At 47.8% G+C, this 20,308-nt stretch overlaps 1 protein-coding gene across 4 annotated transcripts in view; it reads left to right on the top strand.

Annotated features, from left to right (window-relative positions):
• Actn1 (actinin alpha 1) overlaps positions 1–20,308 on the top strand; it is a 95,476-nt gene that overhangs the window by 21,863 nt on the left and 53,305 nt on the right. Inside the window, exon 1 of one of the 4 annotated variants that reach the window (XM_090344347.1) lies at positions 14,468–14,584. The exons of the other annotated variants lie outside the window; for them this stretch is intronic. Coding sequence (XP_090200473.1) covers positions 14,540–14,584 — 45 coding nt within the window. The 5' untranslated portion in view covers positions 14,468–14,539. Of the gene's footprint in view, positions 1–14,467; positions 14,585–20,308 lie in introns of those variants that run through there. 4 annotated transcript variants of the gene reach the window in all.

Raw genomic sequence — 20,308 nt, 5'->3', positions numbered from 1 at the left:
TTCATGGAGGTGGATACTTATTTCTCTCTCTATTCACAATGCACATTAGTTTCATGCATGAACGAAATTAAAAGCAATCTCACAGGAACTTCACACAGGAATAGAGCAGATAGTATTGTGATTCTTATGTACCCGCCATCCAGCTTTCACAATTTGTAATGAAGTCTGCCTGTAATCACCTGGACTGTTACACTGACACTCAGACATGCTAGAAACTCTCCAGTGAAAAAGGGTAAAGATGGAAGAAATGGAATTATAGTATGAGTGAAAATTCAGCTTTGTGGTATGCCAGATGAGTTGCTAATGTTCACCTGAACTAATTGCATGGGGCCTGCTGGCCATCTAGCCCTGAATTCCACAGGCCTAGGATGGCAGGATGGTGTCTGACATATACATGCAATTCTCATACATTTCTCCAGTCATTCTTCCACTCAACCCATGTTTTGCTGTGGACCACTTGTGTCACAGGATATCTCAAACATACAAGAAAGTAATACCTCTCTTGCTGCCTAGATAGAACAAATACCAGTGTTCACCAAGGGGGGAAGTTCTGGAAACTGTATTGTTATGTGATAGTGTCACTAGCAATAAGAAATTTTCATCTCCATTGTAATTTTATGGGACCATCATTGTGTATGAAGCCTATTGTCTCTGTATGTTGTGAGGTGTAGGGCAGTTCATTCTAGGTAACAGCCAGGAGCTCTGTCTCCACTTCTGATAAGACCAGGGGGTGAGGTCCCTTTAGGCTGGCAGCTTTCCCTGTCATGTAAAAACATATCATTGTGAAGGGATGGAGGCCCAACCAAGCCTGAGGGATACAGGTAAGAGTATTAAAGGATGAGTTAAACAGAGGGCTGGGGGCAGGGTATAGCTAGCTCAGTGGAAGAGCAGTTGCCTAACGTGCATCAAGCTCTGGGTTAGGTCCCCAGCATTGGGGGAAAAATCAAATCTACAAATAAGTCAGGCATGATAGTGTCTGCAACTCTAGCACGCAGATAGAGGCTAGGAGGATTGAGGCCAGCCTGGGCTGCATAGAGAGATACTGTCTCATAAAGGAAGCAGGGTAGTGCGGGGAAGAGACAGGTAAAAGGGGTGGTGGCAAAGTATGCTTGGAGATGGGCCTTGCAGAATGTGACCAATGGCAGGAGAAAAGGAGGGTGTACCGCTGTGGGGAGGGGAGGTACCCAGATGGCTGGAGCAGGAGAGGCCCAGGGGAGGCCAATGCACACAGGCTGCTAAGTCAGCAGAGGGACCAACTCTGGTCATTATCAGGGCAGTAGCAGATGGCAGGCTGGTCCTGAAATTTGTGCAGCACATAGCTTCTTTGACTTGTACCCCTCCAATTATATTACCAATATAATCCCATGTACATAACCCATATGTACATACCCATGTGCATAAACTGCATGGGTGGAGACAGCAGGAAAGGGGCATTTGAAGTCAGCCAGGCTTGTTAGAGGTGGCCATGGCCTGTCATTTGGAAGAGGGACCAAGTGGAAGATGTAGGACTGTGGAAGCTGTGTGGAAATAAAGGCTAGTTCAGAATAGAAATTCTTCCTCTTCCTCTTCCTCTTCCTCTTCTCCTTCTCCTCCTTTTCCTTCTCCTTCTCCTCCTTCTCCCCCTCCCCCCCTCCCCCTCCTTCTTTGTTGGGTGTGGGGTTTGAACTCAGGGCCTTAGCACTGGCCCTAAACCTCTTAGGGCTCAAGGCTAGTGCTCTACCACTCCACTTCTGGTTAGTGAGTGGTTTATTGGACATAGGATCTTTCGGGCACTTTTCTGCCAGGGCTGGCTTTGAACCATGATCCTCAAATCTCAGCCTCCTGAGTATCGAGGATTACAGGCATAAAAGCCACGAGTGCCTGACTTAGAATAGGAATTCTAATACTGAACTTTCTAACAAGAGTCAACTGCTAAGGGCCGAGTGGTATGATCTTGAATATACTGCCTAAACAAAGGGTCTCAAAGCTGGGGAGAGGTGTGTGCAGGAGGACTTATTGCATGGCCTTCCAAGCCCCTCTTGATTCCATTTTAAGGCCGATAAGGACATGCTGAGAGACAGTGGGTACAGGCAAATGGCACTTCACGGAAGGCTGTGGAGGAGGTGCTGGGTGGTTGCCATGGGAACCCTCTCTGCTGTGGGTTTCCATTTGTTAGGATGCCTTGGAATGGAGTGAGCTCATTCCACCTGCAAGGTGATGAGCCAGCTTTGCTGTCCTGTGAGCCCTCCAAGGCCAGGGAACGTGAATGGCAGATCTTGCCCCTACCACCCAACTGTCCTACCCTGGACATTTGTCACCAGAGCAGAGACTGAGCAAGAAAAGGGGCTGCTACTCATTCTGGCAGCACCGGCTAGTTCTAGGAGTCCTTATAGCAGAGGAGCCTTTAGTGCCTACCCATGAGCTCCTTGTAGACTAGGTACCAGCCATAGCTGTGCTGGCCCTAAACAGCACAAGCTTTGAAGATGAGCAGGCTGTGTGAACGTGTCTTGGCTGTGGGAAGTTGGTGGAGGTGAGTAGGAGTGGGGAGCATTTGATCTGATACAGCTGAGAGCAGATGATTGGCTGACAAGCTCCTAGGCATCTGGAGGTCAGGGGTTAGGGCTCATGGTTCCTCCTTTTTGTTTTCCTAAAGGGGAGTGCTCGGAACATGTCAGCTGACTAGACACATCTCAGAGACCATAAGTAACTCTAGCACTAAGCACCTCTACCATTGTCACTGGGTCAGACTGTGGGGATCCAAATGGACCTTCTGAAACCAGGAGCCAGTAACTCACACATGTAATCCTAGCTACTCAGTCGTCTGAGATCTAAGTATGATGGTTCTGTGCTAGCCAGACAGGGAAGTCCATGAGACTTATTAACCACCAAAAAGCTGGAAGTGGAGCTGTGGCTCAAGTGTAGAGTGCTAGCCTTGAGAACAAAAGCTAATGGACAGCGCCCAGGACCTGAGTTCAAGACTTGGATCTGCGTGCACGTACACACACACACACACACACACACACACACACACACACACACACCCCACACCCCACACACAGACAGGCGCGAGAGCGCACGCGCGCAAAGACCAAGCCTCCCTTCTAACTCCTTTACCCCCAAGCATGGCAGCCTGTGCAAGTGACACCGGAAAGCCCTGGCTCCTTCCACTCTCCTGGGAGTGCTGTTTTCCTGGCTGCTGCCTTACTTTCTGGCTTCACCCATGTAGCCTCTCTTTCCATCTAAGAAGACAAATGACTTCAGTGGGAAAATGACTGTCTAACCCCTTTCACTGAAACAACACGGGTTATATTTGTAGAAACCTATTTGTGTTTTTATCTTTATTCCCTGCATTATTCTGATAGCTGTAATCATAGTATATATAAAATTTCACTTGGCTTTTTTTATTCCCCCACACTTGGCCTTTTATCAAAAATATATTTTTTCTAATATAGCTTTAGAGCCTTTAATATTCCTTCCCCAGAGAAAGGGAGATTTAAGCATAGAGGTTGTCTCATGAATATATTTTTATTTATGCTTTTGCTGCCTCTTTCCCAAAAGCATTTGAGGCAGACATATGAAAGAGAGCCATCTTTAAGTTAAAGGTCAGGGTGGGTGAGGCAGTTAAGAAATCAGCCTGTCATCCTAGCACTTTGAAGGCTGAGCCAGCATGATCTGGAGTTCAAGGCCATCCTGAGGTACACAGTGACCCTGTCTCAAAAATAAAAATGAGGCTAATTAAAAAAATACATAAAATTTCTTTCTTCCTTCCTTCCTCCTCCATCTTCTTCTTTGTGGTACTAGATATGGAGCCGAGCCTAGCCTAGCCTCCCGCTTCCTGCACAAATACCTTACCACTTGCTGAGCAATGCCCTCTCCTCCAGTCTTGTGCTTTGTTTTTTAGACAGGGTCTTAACATTAATTTTGCTTAAGTTGGTCTTCAGTGTCAGTTCTCCTCCTTCTGAGTAGCTGGGACTATAGGAATATATCACCACTCTTGGTTCTTCCCCTCTGCTTTCTTGAGGTATAATTGATAATTGAAAAATCAATATATATATTTATATATATGGGGTATGTACATATATGTATCATATATATGTGTATATACGCATGTGTACATACACATATAGCTGGGTAGGTTGGCACACACCAGCAATCCCAGTTACTTGGGTAGCAGTGATAGGAAGATCAGATCTGATAGACTCCAGCCAAAAAAGAAAAACAAAATACATATTTAAAGCATATAGTGTAATGATTCCCTGGACATGATCAAGTGAATACACTCATCATTTCACAAGGTTATCTGTGTGTGTGCGTGTGTGCAAATTCCAAGTAAACAACCATACTCACTACTGTGTATTAGACCTCTAGAACATCTTCATTATCCTTTAATTGATGGATTGATTGTACCATTCCTGGGACTTGAACTCAGGACATGGGTGCTGTCCCTGAACTTTTTTGCTCAAGGCTTAGTGCTCTACACTTGAGCCACAGCTCCATTTCTAGATTCTGTTGTTGTTGTAGGTAGGGAAAGTTTCAGAAACTTTCCTGCCTAGTCTGGCTTTGAACTGTAACCCTCAGATCTCAGCCTCCTGAGTAGGAATACAGGTATGAGCCATGGGTTGCCAGCCTTCATTATTTTATCATGAACATTTGTGCCCTTTGCCGAACATCTTCATTTCTCCTACCTCTCACCTTCATAACTGCTACTTTGCTATATTGCATTTTCAACTTTCAATACCATGTAGAAGTAAAATCATGTAGTATCTATCTTTCTGTGTCTGACTTATTTCATTTAGTATAATGTTAAAAGTGCTAAATTTTTGCAAGTCAGTACTGACCCTAGTTCAGGGCATCCTGGCTGTCAAAACAAAAAGGGAAATTGGAAACCAACAGTGTTTATTTCCTATTATGAGGTAGTATGCCAGGTTAGGGGAATGACATGTTATGAGCCCTAACTAACCACTCGGGATTTGGCCATTTTAGGAGAGTGTTGCAGTGGAGAGGCTGTCAAATATTTCCCGGGACACACAGAAACCTTTTCTCTATTCTTGGTTCTTAAATGGACTCCCATAAAAGCCAGAGGTAGGGTGTTAAATCAGGCTTGTCTGAAGGCATTTCTGTGGGGAGCTGGAAGTCGTGAAACACAGCACTGTTATTTCTTGGAGCTGTGGCACATGATTGTTGTTTGATGGCCCCTGCTCTGAGTTCCCAGGTTTTCTGAGGCCTTTACTGAGTAGGTGCTGGGCATGGGAGAGCCATGCTGTTTTGCTATGAAAATGAGAGCTTGGTTTATCCCATCTTTTCAACAGGATGTCTGGCCAGGCCAAAGTCGCCTTCTAGAAGCAGTTTTGCATCTGCTCTGTATGGCTACAGAGCAGGGTGGAAGCTTTTCAGGACCAAAACAGTGTGGCCAATCAGGGCTGGGCCTGTCTCTGGTGACAGTGTTTTCCAGGTTGTGGCTGTTATAAGTGATGCCTCCTTTTATGTGGGCACTTTCGTGCATTAAAAGGTATTCTCAGGAGCTGGGGTAATTGATGGAAGGAGATTGTCTTTCCTTTTTGTTGGTTTGATGATGTGACAGGCTCGCCTGGGTTGCCCTGCAGTCTCCATCCTCCTACCTCAGCCTCCCTGGTGCTAAGATTACAGGCATGCACTACCATATGTGGCTCAGGAGAAGATAATTTCTGGGTTCTTTTTAAATATTAATCAGTTGCTTCTAAAAGACTGACCAGTGTATTGTGCCACCAACTATATGTGCCTATTTTCCTAATTGAAAAGGAAAGTAATATTTATGGTAGGAAGTCAGGAAACCACAGGGAAGGATAAAGAAGGATTAGCAGAATTCTACTGGCCTGAGAGTACAAGTGGGAGGTTGGCTACAGAAGTGAACTGGTTACTCCTTGTCAGCTCCACGTAGTAGAGGTTGGATCAGGCCTGTGAGTGGACTCTGGAGTTGGATGAAAACTGAATTTCCTCCATCCCAAACCATCATTCCAGCCCCTGGCCTGTCTGACTCCAAGCATACATTTCTTTTTTTTTTTTTTTTTGCCAGTCCTGGGCTTGAGCTCAGGGCCTGAACACTGGCCTTGGACTTTCTCAAGGCTAGAGCTCTACCACTTGAGCCTCAGCACCACTTCCGGCTTTTTTCTATGTATGTGGTACCAGGAATCGAACCCGGGTCTTCATGCATGCTAGGCAAGCACTTTAACCACTAGGCCAAACTCCCGGCCCCCCAAGCATACATTTCTAATATGCGGACCCCTGTTAACTTTGACCCTAGTATCTCATGATAGGTGGTTTAGAAAAACTCAGAGCTGAAAAGGAAAGTGTTAGGCCGCTGTCGCCTTAGCATTTCCCTTGATGGCTGCCACAGCCTGGCAGGGGTAGGCAGGGTTAGGAGAAGAGAGGTCAGGAAGTGTACTGTGTGTCTGATGACGTTTTGCCCAGCACTAACTCTTGACCACATCCCTCAAGTTCCCATCTGTGTATGAGGTTTGTCTGGAATCAGAGTATTTGGTAAAACTGAAGGGACATGAGAACTGGAGCCGCCATCTCCTTTCCCTTCTCAAGAGCTTGCCATGACCTGGGTGCATACTCTCTTTCATGCCCCCGTCTACAGAGGAAGCTCTGGGTAGAGCCTGGTCAGACTCTGCTATACTCTTGACCGACACTCAGAGTGCCCTGGCTGGATTTATCACTGTCACTGATGTCACCTCATGTGTGACTGATTTCCTCAGAAGCTGGGGCAAATAAAAAGTGGTCAGGCGCCAGTAGCACATGCCTGTAATCCTAGCTACTCAGGAGGCTGAGATCTGAGGCTCATGGTTCAAAGCCAACCTGGCATGAAGGTCCATGAGATTCTTATCTCCAATTAACCACCAGAAATCTGGAAGTGGTGCTGTGGCTCAACATGGATGAGTGCTAGCTTTGAGCTGAAGGTCTCAGGGACAGCACCCAGGCCCAGAGTTCAAGACCCATGACCAACAACAACAAAAAATAAAGCAAAATAAAAGTGGCTGGTGCAATTTCTTGTCCTGTAAAGGAGAAGAAAGCCTTGATTCTCAAGGAGCCCTGCCATCACCTAGGTGACCTCAAGTGCCAATGTAGGTGACAAGCCACAGCAGCGACTCACCTGCATAGCGAGGCTTGTTTAGTGTATGGGAGCTGATACCTGACACACCCCAGCACTTGCACCTTTGGCCCAGTTCTGGACAGGGACTTTCTCTGGAGGGCCACAAGTGTCTCCTGGGAGAAGAGATGAAGACTTGAATGATGGCAACAGCGTTGTTCTAAAGCTGTGTAAAGCTCAGCTTTCCCACAGGTGTGGTCTCTAGAGAATGCTCCATGTCCTTAGGTTGTACACGTGTGGGAACTGCTTTCCAATTTCCAGGGGCACTCTGGATGATCAGGACTTCATTTACAGAGGAGAAAGCCATTTGGGGGATGGTTCGGGGGAGGGAGGGACTAAAAGGGGAAGCCACCGGAATGTCTTGGCAGCTGTTGGCGAGGTTTGGGTAAAGGGCTCCCTGCAGGGCCTAGTCCTGCCTCCAGCTTGTGGCCATGTGGATGGGCTGGGATTGATTTGTTCTGTCTGCTTTGTTAGACCCCGTGCCTTCTTTTTCCCTCCCCACCCAGAAAACCACAGTGAATGGTACAAGCTAGTCCAGTGAAGACCATGGTGGCTGGGGGAGAGTGGCCTCTCTAGGAGATGGTGGCTTTGTGCTGTGGCCATTGGAGAGGTTTCCTTACAGTGAGGATTTGGAGTAGGTCACAAAATGTCAGCCCAGTCTCCCATTGGAGGGGATCTCAGCTTCTCTGGTACCAGTGGGTATGTTCACTTTCTGCCTCCCAGCTGGGGTGTTTTACTGCAGGGCTATATTCTATAAGTGATGATTGGTCCATGGGCCTCCTGCATCCAGATGCACAGACCATAGTCTCTGGATAGAGCCCTGAAATCTGCATTTCTAGCAAACCCTTCCTTGATTCTTAGATTAGGCTGGAGAACTCTGAGGACCCTTTGCTTCCATATGAATGGGGTGGGCACAAGTCTAGTTGAATACATTTCCTTCACTCTTGTCTGTTTTCCCTCCAGAACATTCTAATTAAGCTTTATTTTCTTGCAGCTTAGACCCTACATTTACTAGTCGTCCCCAAATGAGAATTATGTATTTTTTGGCGCCTCAAATCCCAAGCAGTAAGAGGGAAAATGAGGAAAGGAGAGGAATTTTTCAGTTGCTTTTGTCTTAAGGGCCAGTGGGCCAGTGGAAAATTGCAAGGCTACTTTAAAGCCATGTCACAGTGCTAGCAGTGGCTGTCCTGATGAGTTTTATCCATCTAGGATATGAGGGGCTGCCTATATCTGTCTACAGCCCACCCTACCCACGGGTCCCTCCCAGCTTGGCTGTGTTGTGAGCCTTCCCCTGCAGTGAACACAAACATCTGTGCTCTTCCTGACTGGCCCAGCTTTGTTATTTGACTTCCTTTAGAGAGAGGGCTTTTCCACTCCCTATATCCTGGCCCTGCTTTGCTTCCCTCCCTGGCCCACCTTAGTGACCTCTGAACCCCTGGTTTCCTCTGAGCCAAATTCTGACTGACCATTGTCTATGTTCTGGCTTCTATCCCTGTGGCCTGACAGCAGGAGTCACGGTTGGTGTTAGAGTCTAAGCCCTACATCATTAGCATCATGAGACTGAGTTTCAACTTGGAGATCTGTCTGCAGCACAGACTCATGCTACTCTTTAGACAAGCTCAGGCAATGGAAGCCCAGAAGACCTAGGCTCAGATTTATGGCTCATGCCTGTAATTCTAGCTTCTCAGAAGAGAGATCCAAGGATCTTTGTTTGAAGCCAGACAAGTTGGAGACTTCTATCTCCAGTTTCTTTGGGTGTGTTACTGTAGGTCATGGGGCTTGAACTTAGGGCCTGGGTGCTGTTTCTGAGCTCTTTTGCTCAAGGCTAGCACTCTACCACTTTGAGCTACTTTGAAGAGTCTTTAAAAAAGATAATTAGGGAAGTTACACAGGTACAAAATATTCAACAAACTGTTAAAAATAGTAGAATAATTTTAGAGTTGAAGGCAACTGTGAAGCTAGTGTAAATGTGCTAGTACGATATGAAAATGGCAATGTAAAGGGTATAGGATTATTTATTTATTTGCCAGTCCTGGGGCTTGAGCTTAGGGCCGGGACACTGTCCCTGAGCTTCTTTGTGCTCAAGGCTAGCAGTCTATCACTTAAGCCACAGCACCATTTTTGGCTTTTTCTGAGTAGTTTATTGGAGGCAACAATCTCATGGACTTTCCTGCCTGGGCGGGCTTTGAACCTTTAATCCTCAGATCTCAGCCTTCTGAGTAGCAAGGATTATGGGTATGAAACACTAGCATTTGGCTTTGAGATGCTTTTTTAAGAATAGATTTAACATTTTATAGCAAGTTGTGAAATTTCTGCCTGAAGCATCACCCCCTCTCAAATAGCTCTCTGCTTATTGCCTTCTCCTTTACTTGAGTAGCAGCTGGTGAAATTTAATTATGGATTCTGAAGATGAATACAAAGAATAGAACCTATGGGCAGGAAGATCCAGATGTCCAGATGCCCCTGTGCTAGGCAAGCTGACTAGTACTCAGTGCTGAGACATGGATCTAGTATTGGTGGAGGACACAGGGCTGAGGTTGATGATGGGAGTGGGCAGAGTCTGGACCTTCATCCTCGGTCAGAACAGCTTGTGGGCCAGGAGAGCTTTCCAGACAGGGGCATAATCATCTCTGCATTGACCAGCTCTAGGATGGCCTGCAGAGCACAGTTATACGATAGATTTTGTTCACTACCTGAGCTCAGTGTTAAGTACGATGTCTTCTTATTTTACCTTGTCTTCTAGACCCTGGAAATGGATACCACCACCCCAGGAGCAAATTCCCCATCCCAGGGTTGTCCCTTCTGTCCCTTTTTGGCTAGTGGCACATCAGTGTTCCTTTCTGGCCACCTCCTCTTTCAAAGCTGTCCCTGTGGACCTGGGTGTCAGACGCTGCCGGTTGCCACCATTCACACTTCCCATTTGGGGGACTTTGACATTTTGTTTAAGTGGGGATGTGATTGAGAGTGTGTGAGGGTGAGATCCGAAGGCTCTGGCTCTTTAAGGCTGGACCTTACAGTGAATTTTGGCAGAGGAGATACTGAGCGTTTAATTTTAGGGCCAGAGAGTCGGGTGGGGGAAAGTGCCCAAGCATCTGGTTTGTGTTAAGCCTTTGCCTTAGTACAGGACTGTGTTTATGGTTAAAACCAGCCGAGAGGGGGACAGAGGGGGATGCCAGGCCATCAGCACAGGGTCCATACATGCAGCTAGCTGCCTTCTTGTTTTCTGACTCCATCTGAAGCCTGAGTTAAAGCAGGATGTTTGCTTTCAAACAGCCTGCAGCAGCTGGACTTTGCCAGGCTGAAGCTATGTCCCTCATGTCTCATGTCTCCTCAACTCCCTGGAATTGGCTGCTGGTCAGCTCATTTGTCTGGGGTCAGCAGGTCCCTAGTGGGTTAGGGTGCTGTTGGGTCCAGGCGGGGGCTGCAGGAAGCTGCTCTAGCAGGCCTCTCTCCCATGGCCCCCCTCCAGGGACTGTGAAAGCTGGAGGGTCCTACAGAAACCAGAGAAAAAAAGGGAGCTCAAAGGGCTGAAGGAATTTCCCCAAGGCCATGGTCAGTGGTCAGTGACAGACAACAGTAAAGGGGTTCAAACCAGACTGTCCTGACTCTTAGTTTGGTTTGCTGTAGTTGGTTTTTTTCCTAGGCTCCCTCGAAGGCTGGCTAGGGGGATACAGTAGGATAGCAGGCCTTGAAGGCATTGCTTGGCCTGGAAGTAGGGGTGAGGTGATACAGATGTTCCATTGAAAACTGTGGCCTCTGGGAGGCATGCCAGGCTGTTTCTGTTCCCTAAGCTCCCCTCATTTCAAGGCCATATCCGGTCTTCCCCTGTTCTCTCTCAGTCCCATCTAACTGTGAAGAAGCCTAGAGTTTCAGAGCTGCAAGGGACCTGGAGCAGAGCACCTGCCCCATCCCCTTCAGGTCTAGGGAAGTCAGTAGAAATAGCTATATCAGAGCTTCCCAATAACCTCCTGTGTGCTCTTGTTGGGACCTGAGAGTGGAGAGAGGGGAAGCTCCTGTGTGCTGTCACTTCCGCCTGGCCCGGAGGAGGGTGAGGTATGTGGCCAGATCAGGCTGAGTAAAATAGACCAGGCCTCTGGGATTGGACCAAGTCATTCTCTTGTGTCTTCCTAGAAAGGGAAAAAGGCAGGCTGGCTCCCTTCCTTCCTGGGAAACTGAAGCCTGAGTCACCCTAGAGTCAAGGCCCAGGAAGGGACTACTAGTCACTCTCTCTGGCCATGGGGATAACTTCCCCCTTCTGCCTCATTACTAGGAAAGGCCTGAGTCATGCTGGGCTCCCACTTCAAGCCTGCCTCCATTGTTATTCTGGCTTATTTTGTCCTCTGGGGTAGGTCCGTGTTCATAAGCAAGGCAAGGAGTCAGATGATAGTACCTCACTCTACTCTAACCCAGAGTCCTTAAGCCTAATTATTTGTAATGCTTTTGGTTTACAGACTCTTCTTCTTCTTCCTCCTTTCTTCTTCTTCTTCTTCTTCTTCTTCTTCTTCTTCTTCTTCTTCTTCTTCTTCTTCTTCTTCTTTCTCCTCCTCCTCCTCCTCCTCTTCCTCCTCCTCCTGCTCCAGGCCTGGGGCTTCAACTCAAGGCCTGAGCACTACCCTTGGTTTTCTCAAGGCTAGAGCTCTACCACTTGAGCCATAGCACCACTTCTGGCTTTTTCTATGTATATGGCACTGAAGAATTGAACCCCGGTCTTTGTGCATGCTTGGCAAGCACTCTACCACTAGGCCAAACTCCTGGCCCCAGATCCTTCTTTAAAAAAAAAAAAAAAAAATCAAGTTTTCCATGTAAGCTGGGTGCCAATGGCTCATACCTGTAATCCTAGACTACCCAGGAAGTTGAGATCTTCAGATATACATATAAAAGCCAGCTGGGCAGGAACCTCTTATCTCCAACTAACCTGCAGAAAGCCAGAAATGAGCTATGGCTCGAGTGGTAGAGCTCCAGCTTTGGGTGAAAAAATCTAAGGGGCAGCACCCAGGCTCTGAGTTCAGGTTCCATTACTGGCATGCACACATGCACGTGAATACACACACACACACACACACACATTTTTCATGCTTATGTCATAACAGAAACCAGCTTTCTACAAGTAGTTCTTATTTGTCTCTGCCACATATCAAATTTTGGTGCTGAAAATATTTAACAGAATTTTCCATTGGACCATTTTTTTTTAAGTGTGTATTTCACTGTCACTGATGTGTGACTGTTGCTTTCTTCCATCTCCAGAACATTATTTTGAAAACTGAAACTACACATGAAAAAGCTTTTGCTCTCTTTTGCCCCTATCCTAGTAGACAAAGAGACTTGGTCTAAACTTACTCTAGGTATCTCATATAAGTGAAATCATACATTATTTGCTCTTTGGTGACTGGCTTTTTCCACTTGGCATGATTTCTTTCATGTTTGTTCAAGTTGTAACACGTGTCAGCATTTCCTTCCTGTTGAAGGTTGAATAATATTCCTTTGTATGCATGGCCACACTTTGTTTATCCATTCATCTGTCGATGGACCTTTGTTTGGGTTGCTTCCATGTTTTGGCTATGGTGAGTAATACTGCTATGAAATGGGGTATGCATTTGTGCCTCTGAATCTGCGTGTGTGTGTGTGTGTGTGTGTGTGTGTGTGTGTGTGTGTAAGAGAGAGAGAGAGAGAGAGAGAGAGAGAGAGAGAGAGAGAGAGAACTGGACATGGAGTTACTAGCTGTACTTGAACTCTGAGGCAGGGTTTGCTGGTCAGCAGAAGGCTTTAGATACTATACCTTTATCCTTCCCTGCTGGATAGCCCTGACACAGGGCTATCTGTCTGCAGAGGCCAGCAGGCTGGTCATCTAGCTCCCCAAGGATATTATGCTGTGTTGGGTAATGGTTGCCATACAACTCTGGGGGAATCTGGAGCTGCAGAGCTAATGACATGTATGGAAATACTCTGCTAGAGAAGAGCCTTTGGGGGCCAGTGGCCTCCCCCCATCCTTCCCCCTTCAGATGTAGGAAAAGTGGGGGGTACTGCCTGCTAGGCATTGCAGGGAGGGAGTGGGGATTCCTGAGCTTGCTGCTGCATGCCCCTCCCCCAATTCTTCCTGCCCCTGGGCTGTTTCTCTCTCAGAGACTCTCCCAGAGGTTAGTGTTTGACACATTTTTGGCCAGTGAGTTACAGACACTAATGCAAAACTTCCTTAGCTTCCTTTGGAGCAGAGTTCCATCTGTTCTTTGCTAACAGCAGGATCCCCTGCCCTGATTCCGGCTCTCACTGAGTCTGCTGAACCCAGCAGTCTGCCCTTGAATCAAGTTGGCCCTAAATACAAGCCACCCGGACCCTAGGCAAGACAGTGTGGTCTTTGCATGCTTTGGGTATGAGTTCTGCCCAGAGCCACATTCTTATCCCAGCCTCCCAACACATCCTGCAGGCATCTGTGTGCCTTCCCCTTGGGGGTTCTGTGCTATTTCTGAGGCATACACATCATTGACTCTGTGTGTGTGTGTGTGTGTGTGTGTGTAAAATTCCCTGAGTGGGGCCATTTCTTGTTCTTTGGGCCTGGTAGTGGCTGGTCTGGTGTTCCATACAGATGTTCTTTGACTGGAGATGAAGTCATATCCCTGTAATGTCACATTGAAAACACAAGTGCTTACTGAACACCCTAGTTTAGTATCACCGCACTCTGTGAAATAAAGATTATTCCCTCATGTAAGCATGTGGCTGGCTGTGCCTCGGTCCTAGTGATAGAAGATAGTAAAGAGAATTGGGATTTGGTATGAGAGAACTCCATTTACCATTGGAGAGACCCACCATGGGAGTCAGCAATGTGGAATGGAGGAAAGTCTATCAATCTTACTAGCTCTGTGCCTTAGTAGCTTTTCCTGTAAAAAGAAAAGTCTGCCTTGCAGGATGGTTCCTAGGACTAAATGAGAAGATGGATGTAGACCATGCAGGTTAGTGTCTTGTGGTTGGGAGGCTAAGTAATAGGCAGGTGTGGGTATGTACACGTGGGTACACACACCAAGGGTGCTTTTAGCAAACTCTTCTTTCCTTCTTCTGCACAGAAGGTGAGGGGCTATAGACTTCCTGTCCATTTCCTTAGCCCATGGTTTACCCTGCCTGATCTCAGAACTCACCTGGAGTCCTTGTTTTGGCATCGGTTCGTGGACTCCTCCCCAGATTCCTGAATGAAAATGGTCAAGGTGAAATCTACCCATTTAACCTTCGTGACAATGGGGCTGGTTTGGGAGCTGTAGTGGTTGTATCACCTGCTCTTTGTGGGAGCCCATGGAAAGGCCCTTCTGAAATCGAGGAGCCCTGTTGGTAAGAGGCTGGAAGGGACTGGCTGGAACGGCTCAGCTGCCTGGTGGTGGAACCTGAATTAGAACTTAGATCTCTCAGTGCTGAGTCCATTGTGCCTATAGATGATTCTACTAGAGCATGGACAAGGTCGGGGATGGAGAGAGCTGGAGCTACAGGAAGGAGGTGAGTGTGCAACACTTAGGGGCTGCCTGAGGGCCCTCCAGACACCAGCCAAGGGATAGATAGCTGGTGAACTGAGCCCTGACCTTCACTGGGACATGTCCCAGGTGTACCTTCTATAATCCAGGTCTTAGGTGACCTCTTGGCTACTTCCCAGGGCATTTGGGCAAGTGTCCTACCAGTTAGGAAGGCCTGGTTTTAGATAGTGGAGGACTGCTAGACAGAGTTGCACCCCTTCCTCGGGCTGTTAGTGAAAGTCCATGGGTAGGTAATGTCCATTCCTCCCTTCCTCGTTTTGCTTGATTTGAGGATCCTTCTAGAAATGTGGGCACATATGGAAAAAAAAAAGAAAAAAAAGAAACCAACCTTGCATTAGAGACATAGTTTAGCCAGTGAATGAAAGCAAGTGTCAGTTATTGAGTTCCCGTCCTGGTCTTGGACTAAAAAAGAAAGTAAATGAGGAAGAAGAAGAAGAAGAAGAAGAAGAAGAAGAAGAAGAAGAAGAAGAAGAAGAAGAAGAAGAAGAAGAAGAAGAAGAAGAAGAAAAGGAGGAGGAGGAGGAGGAGGAGGAGGAGGAGGAGGAGGAAGAGGAGGAGGAGGAGGAGGAGGAGGAGGAGGAGGAGGAAGAAGAAGAAGAAGAAGAAGAAGAAGAAGAAGAAGAAGAAGAAGAAGAAGAAAGAGGAGGAGAGAAAGAAAGAAAAGAAATGTAGGCCGGGAGTTTGGCCTAGTGGTTAAGGTGCTTGCCTAGCATGCATGAAGACCCGGGTTTGATTCCTTGGTACCACATACATAGAAAAAAGCCGGAACTGGTGCTGAGGCTCAAGTGGTAGAGCTCTAGCCTTGAGAAAGTCCAAGGACAGTGCTCAGGCCCTGAGCTCAAGCCCAGGACTGGCAAAAAAACCAACAAATAAGAGAGTTCTTGAAATTGGGGTCTGGGCAATGCTCTAGCCTCCCAAACGCAGTGTCAGGTTGAGGCTTTGAGCATCTTTCTGTAGCCAGGGTGAGTGGGCCAGATGAAGAGGGTGGAGTGGACAGTTGCCTGTCAGCAGCTGGCACCTTCCGGTTGAATCTTCTGTTGGCTCAGGTCTGACATCAGGGTGTGGCCCCTGACCTCTGCCTCCCTCCCTGAATAGTATCTTTCTGATCCACCCATCTGCCTGTACCACTCCATCTGAGCTAACCTTTGTCTCCACCTGGTCTCTTGGCTGTGTCTGTCCACCCCTGCCTTTCTCTTTCTGGAGGCAATCAGAGGTCCTTTCTTTCCAAGATGCAGGCGTCATCGTGCCCACTGGCACCTGACTACCACACCCACCTCACCAGCCTGTCCTGCTTTCATTTTGCTGAAGCCAAACAACATCTCCTGTGGCCTCATCTTTCTCAGGGAAATACTCTGAACATCTTGTAGGTATCCAGATGCCTGGCATCTGGCCTCTTTCCTCTCCTTCCAGCTCCAGAGGCCATAGTTCATTTTTCTGAGCAGGCCTCTGTCCTCCCTAGGCTTTGTGTGTCCTCTGTTTGGGCAGCACACTCCTATTGACCGTGCCCTGTACTACATATGTGCACAGGCTACCCTACAGCTTGCTTTCACATGGTGTCCTGCTGTCATTAGTAATAGGCTCCCTTCCTCCCTCCCTCCCTTCCTCCCTCCCTCCCTCCCTCCCTCCCTCCCTCCCTCCCTCCTTCCCCTCTCTCTCTCTCTCTGTCTCTATCTCTGTATGCTCCCCCCCCCCTGCCTCTCAGGTAGTGTGGGGTTTGAATTCAGGTCTTTGTACTTTCCCTTGGCTTTTTCACTCAAGGATGTCACTCTACTACTTGAGCCATATAGCCATCTTTCAATTTTTTGCTGATTACCTGGAGATGAGTTTCAGATTCATTTGCCTAGGCTGGCCTTGAACTGGGATCCTCAGATCTCAGCCTTCTGAATACTATGATTACAGACATGAGTCACCAGTGCCTGGCTTATTAATACACACACACACACACACACACACACACACACACACACACACACACACGCCTTTTCTTTTTCCAAGATACTGCACTGGTTAGGCAAGTATTTTGCCACTGAGCTATACCAGCTCACTGGTTTTTCTTTTCTTTCCTTTTTTTTTATAGGCTTTTAAAAAATTGTCTGGGTGATGTACAGAGGGGTTACAGTTATATTCATCAGGTAGTGGGTACATTACTTCTTGAATATTGTAGTTTTTATTTTCAAGATTACACGACTCATTTACTTTCATCATACGGGTACTTTACAGCTTTAGGAATTCACTGCTGTCCTAAGAGAAGAGCAGGGTCAGACATTCTGGTTTGAGCCTCCTTTCTGGGACTTTTGCTGTTTCTTTTTGAATTACTTGATTGCCTCTGCTTGCTGCTTGGCTCCCAGTCCCCCTCTCGGCTCCATGACCCAGGGCCCTGCTCTTTGCCCACCTGGTAACCACAGAGCCTGGCACAGAATCAGCACTAAGGAAGAATTAAGTGAATGGATGATCTCTGCCCCAGTTCCCTGCCCAGAGCTTGGAGTCTGGGCAGGGCAGGAGGATCAGTGATGACCTGCTGTGAGGGAGGCTGAGGACTAGGAGCCAACCCAAGCCCAAACAAGCCCCTTGCTCATACCCTGGCATGCACACCACTGCCTTGGCTGCCCCCTTAATTATTCATTGACTTTCTCAATAGGCTTTGTGTTCAGAAGCCAAAAGACACAGGAACCCAAACCCTCTTTTTCCCTCTCCAAAGCTGAGACTTAGAAACCTGGCCTGCCCATTCTGTATCCCCAGAGAGCCAGAGGGTCCACAGCCCTCTACTGGTGCTGGGAATGCTAGAGGGGAGGCTCATCCTGTGTCCTGGGTTATACTAGCAGTCCCCAGGCCTGGCCTGGGCAGTAGCTGACCAGGTCCTTCTGTGGCCCTAGATAGGAGTGCATCAGGCAGGTATAGGTACAGGCAGAGCTGGGGATCCAGCTGAGTCTTTATTAAGCTGATGGCTTACTTGGAAGAACTGGAGTCTCAGCCAAAGAACCCAGGTGTTCTTCAGACCTCAGCTCCAGCTTTTGGGTGGCTCTGAGTTGGATATCCAGCACTGACTGCACATGCAAAATACCATGGAAACTCAAGCCTCTTTATTAAAGAGTGAGAGCTGCTTGTTGAGCAGCTTAGCTGAGTAGTGATAATGTTAAGTGAATAGTTGTCATTTGAGCAGCTGCCAGATCTGACTCCTTTTCTTCCCTCTCTTGCGGCTCCCAAGGTCCTTTTCACATTCAGAGTCTCCCTCCTACCCCTCACCAGCCAATCTTATTTTTATTTATTTATTTTTTTTTTTGTGCCAGTACTAGGCTTGGATTCAGTGACTGAATGTTCTCCCTTAGTTTTTTCAGCTCAAGGCTAGCATTCTACGACTTCAACCACAGCTCCATTCCCAGCGTTTTTGATGATTAATTAGAGTTGAAGGATCCCATGGACTTTCCTGCCCAGGCTGGCTTCAAATTACAATTCCTCAGATCTCAGCCTCCTGAGTAGTTAGGATTATAAGTGTGAGATACCAGAGCCCGGCTCAGAGGCCTCCTCTTTAAAGTGAGGCTTTATTGCACTGTGTTTCACTCTCAGACAGTTGAGGGGAGGAAGCAGGTACCCTGAGGTGGTCTCTGCCACATAGGAGCCTCCCTAGGGAACTTCTGTGACTCTCTTCCATCTAGGAGAAGAGTGTAGCCATTCACGTAGCACCTCTAGCCTTGCCCTGGACCCCCTGCCCTGTCCCATTCTGCCTTGCCTGGAGATCCTTGGGCTTCCCAGCACAGCTACAGGTACCCAGCCAGATCTGCCTATCACGGTCCTGTGCTCTGATGCCTGTCACACACATGTCCCCTTGCTGCCCTGTCCCTCCAGCCAGCTGATCATACTGAGTTCTTAGTTGTCTGTCTGGTATGCAGATAGCTCCTAGCATCCCTGACCACTGAGGGGTCTTGTGGACAGGCTGAGAGGGCAGTGTGAGGGTGTTATGTGGGGCTGAGGATTCAACCCCAGGGCCTGGCATGTGCTTGTTGAGCATTTCACCATTGAGCATCACTTTCATTCCTGGGGGTTTTTTAACTACTGATATGTATCATGAGAACAGAGGTAATGTAAGGGCCCCTGTGGGGTTCTTCCCCGCCCCCCAACCCCGGCCGAGCTCATGACCTATGTGCAAGGCTGCTGTGCAAACTCACTTGTAACACTCAGTCTTCCTATACTGGACATGCAGACCATCCCCACTCCTTTCCCAGCAACACAAGCATTGCAGCCTTGCAGGGTTGGCAGTGTTCTGATAGTGAGATGCTGTGGGTTGCTGGAGTGTAGAGATGATATGTGCACATTGAATTGCCTGAGAAAGTCAGGGTCATTCTCTAGGAGGGCTGTCACAGTCCACTTGTTCCCCCCACCCCCAAGCTGGGCATGAGGGCTCCTGTCATCTCACTTGGCATTTCTAATGGTTTGCTGGTCTGCCAGGTATAAAAGGATACATGGCTTTCATAAACAGCAGAGAATGAGCTCTTGAAGTGCCTTCCTCTGCTCGGCTCCTCTGAAACCTGAAACTTTCTGTTAGCTGTGAAGTAGTCAGTCCAGAATCATGGCAATCCTCTGCTCCCCAGGGAGTGGTGGCCCCAGGGAGTGGTGGCTTGTGGATATAATCTGTTAGAGCCTTAAGGATGTCTGATCTCACCCTGGGACTGTGTCACTGGTGTGGTTCATGCAGCCCTTAGGATACTCCACTTGTGCCTCAACCTCCTGCTTTCTGCTTGCAATGACTTTGGGCTTCTTTGGAGCTCTGAGATTCCCCTTGGGAGGTCATGTGGCTGGGTGGCGTTCCCCTGGGAAGGAGGTGGGTGGCATTGACTTGGAATCTGTGCTGAGGTTTTATTGGTTGTGTCTCTTTGATTGGGTCAGGGAGGCTCGGCAAGATGCGTGCTAGAGCTTGCTGCTCTTCCGACATCCCCATGTAGAATCAGGCTGGGCACCAGGGCATCTGTCCCTCAAGCTGCCCCTTCCCCTGCTCTGCCCTGTGGTGCTGGGGACACTTTGTATACCAGAGAAACTCTACAGGCCCTGGAGTAGTTCCCGTTGTCACTTTCCTTCCCATACAAACCTTTCCTCTTCTTCTTTGGCAATGAACTCTGCACTGTACACTACATGGGTTAATTCCTTGATGGGTTAGGATTTTTGCTCCCTAACATAAGGAAGTTGTTACTCTCACTTTACTAATGAGGAAACTCATTAGAAATATACCATTTCTGCCTGCCCAGTTCTATTCTTCTGGTTCCATTCCTCCTCTTTGGTCATTGGCTGATCATTGTGAACCTGGACTTCGGGCTCTGGCAAAATTCAGTTCAGGGGCTTCCTGTCCATTACAGAAGTGCCGCAGTTCCTCCCCGTTGAATCTGAGATCTCCAGGAACCCTTCCCCCTAGGTCCCTGACAGCTGACGGTAGAACTGGTGAGGTACTGCCTCCAGCTATGGCCATCGAGGTGGTTGCTGCCCCAAAGGGTCTCAGTGATCCCGTGTGAAGACTGGGACAGGCCAGAGAAGGTGCTCCCCTCCCTCCAGGAGACCTTGATCATTCCTTCACCAGAGCAGCAACTTTGTTTTTTTTTTTTTTTTTTTTTTTTTGCAAACTTGTAACAGTAGTTTGATCAATAGAAAGGAGCTTCTACACAGAGGATACCAATCCATGTTTCTCCTTGGGGTCTGCATAGCA

This window comes from Megascapheus bottae, chromosome 14 (genome assembly GCF_031878675.1).
Source record: "Megascapheus bottae isolate mThoBot1 chromosome 14, mThoBot2.hap1, whole genome shotgun sequence".
NCBI lineage: Eukaryota > Metazoa > Chordata > Mammalia > Rodentia > Geomyidae > Megascapheus > Megascapheus bottae.
Note: the sequence above shows the minus strand (reverse complement) of the source record. Positions and strands in the feature narration are given on the sequence as shown.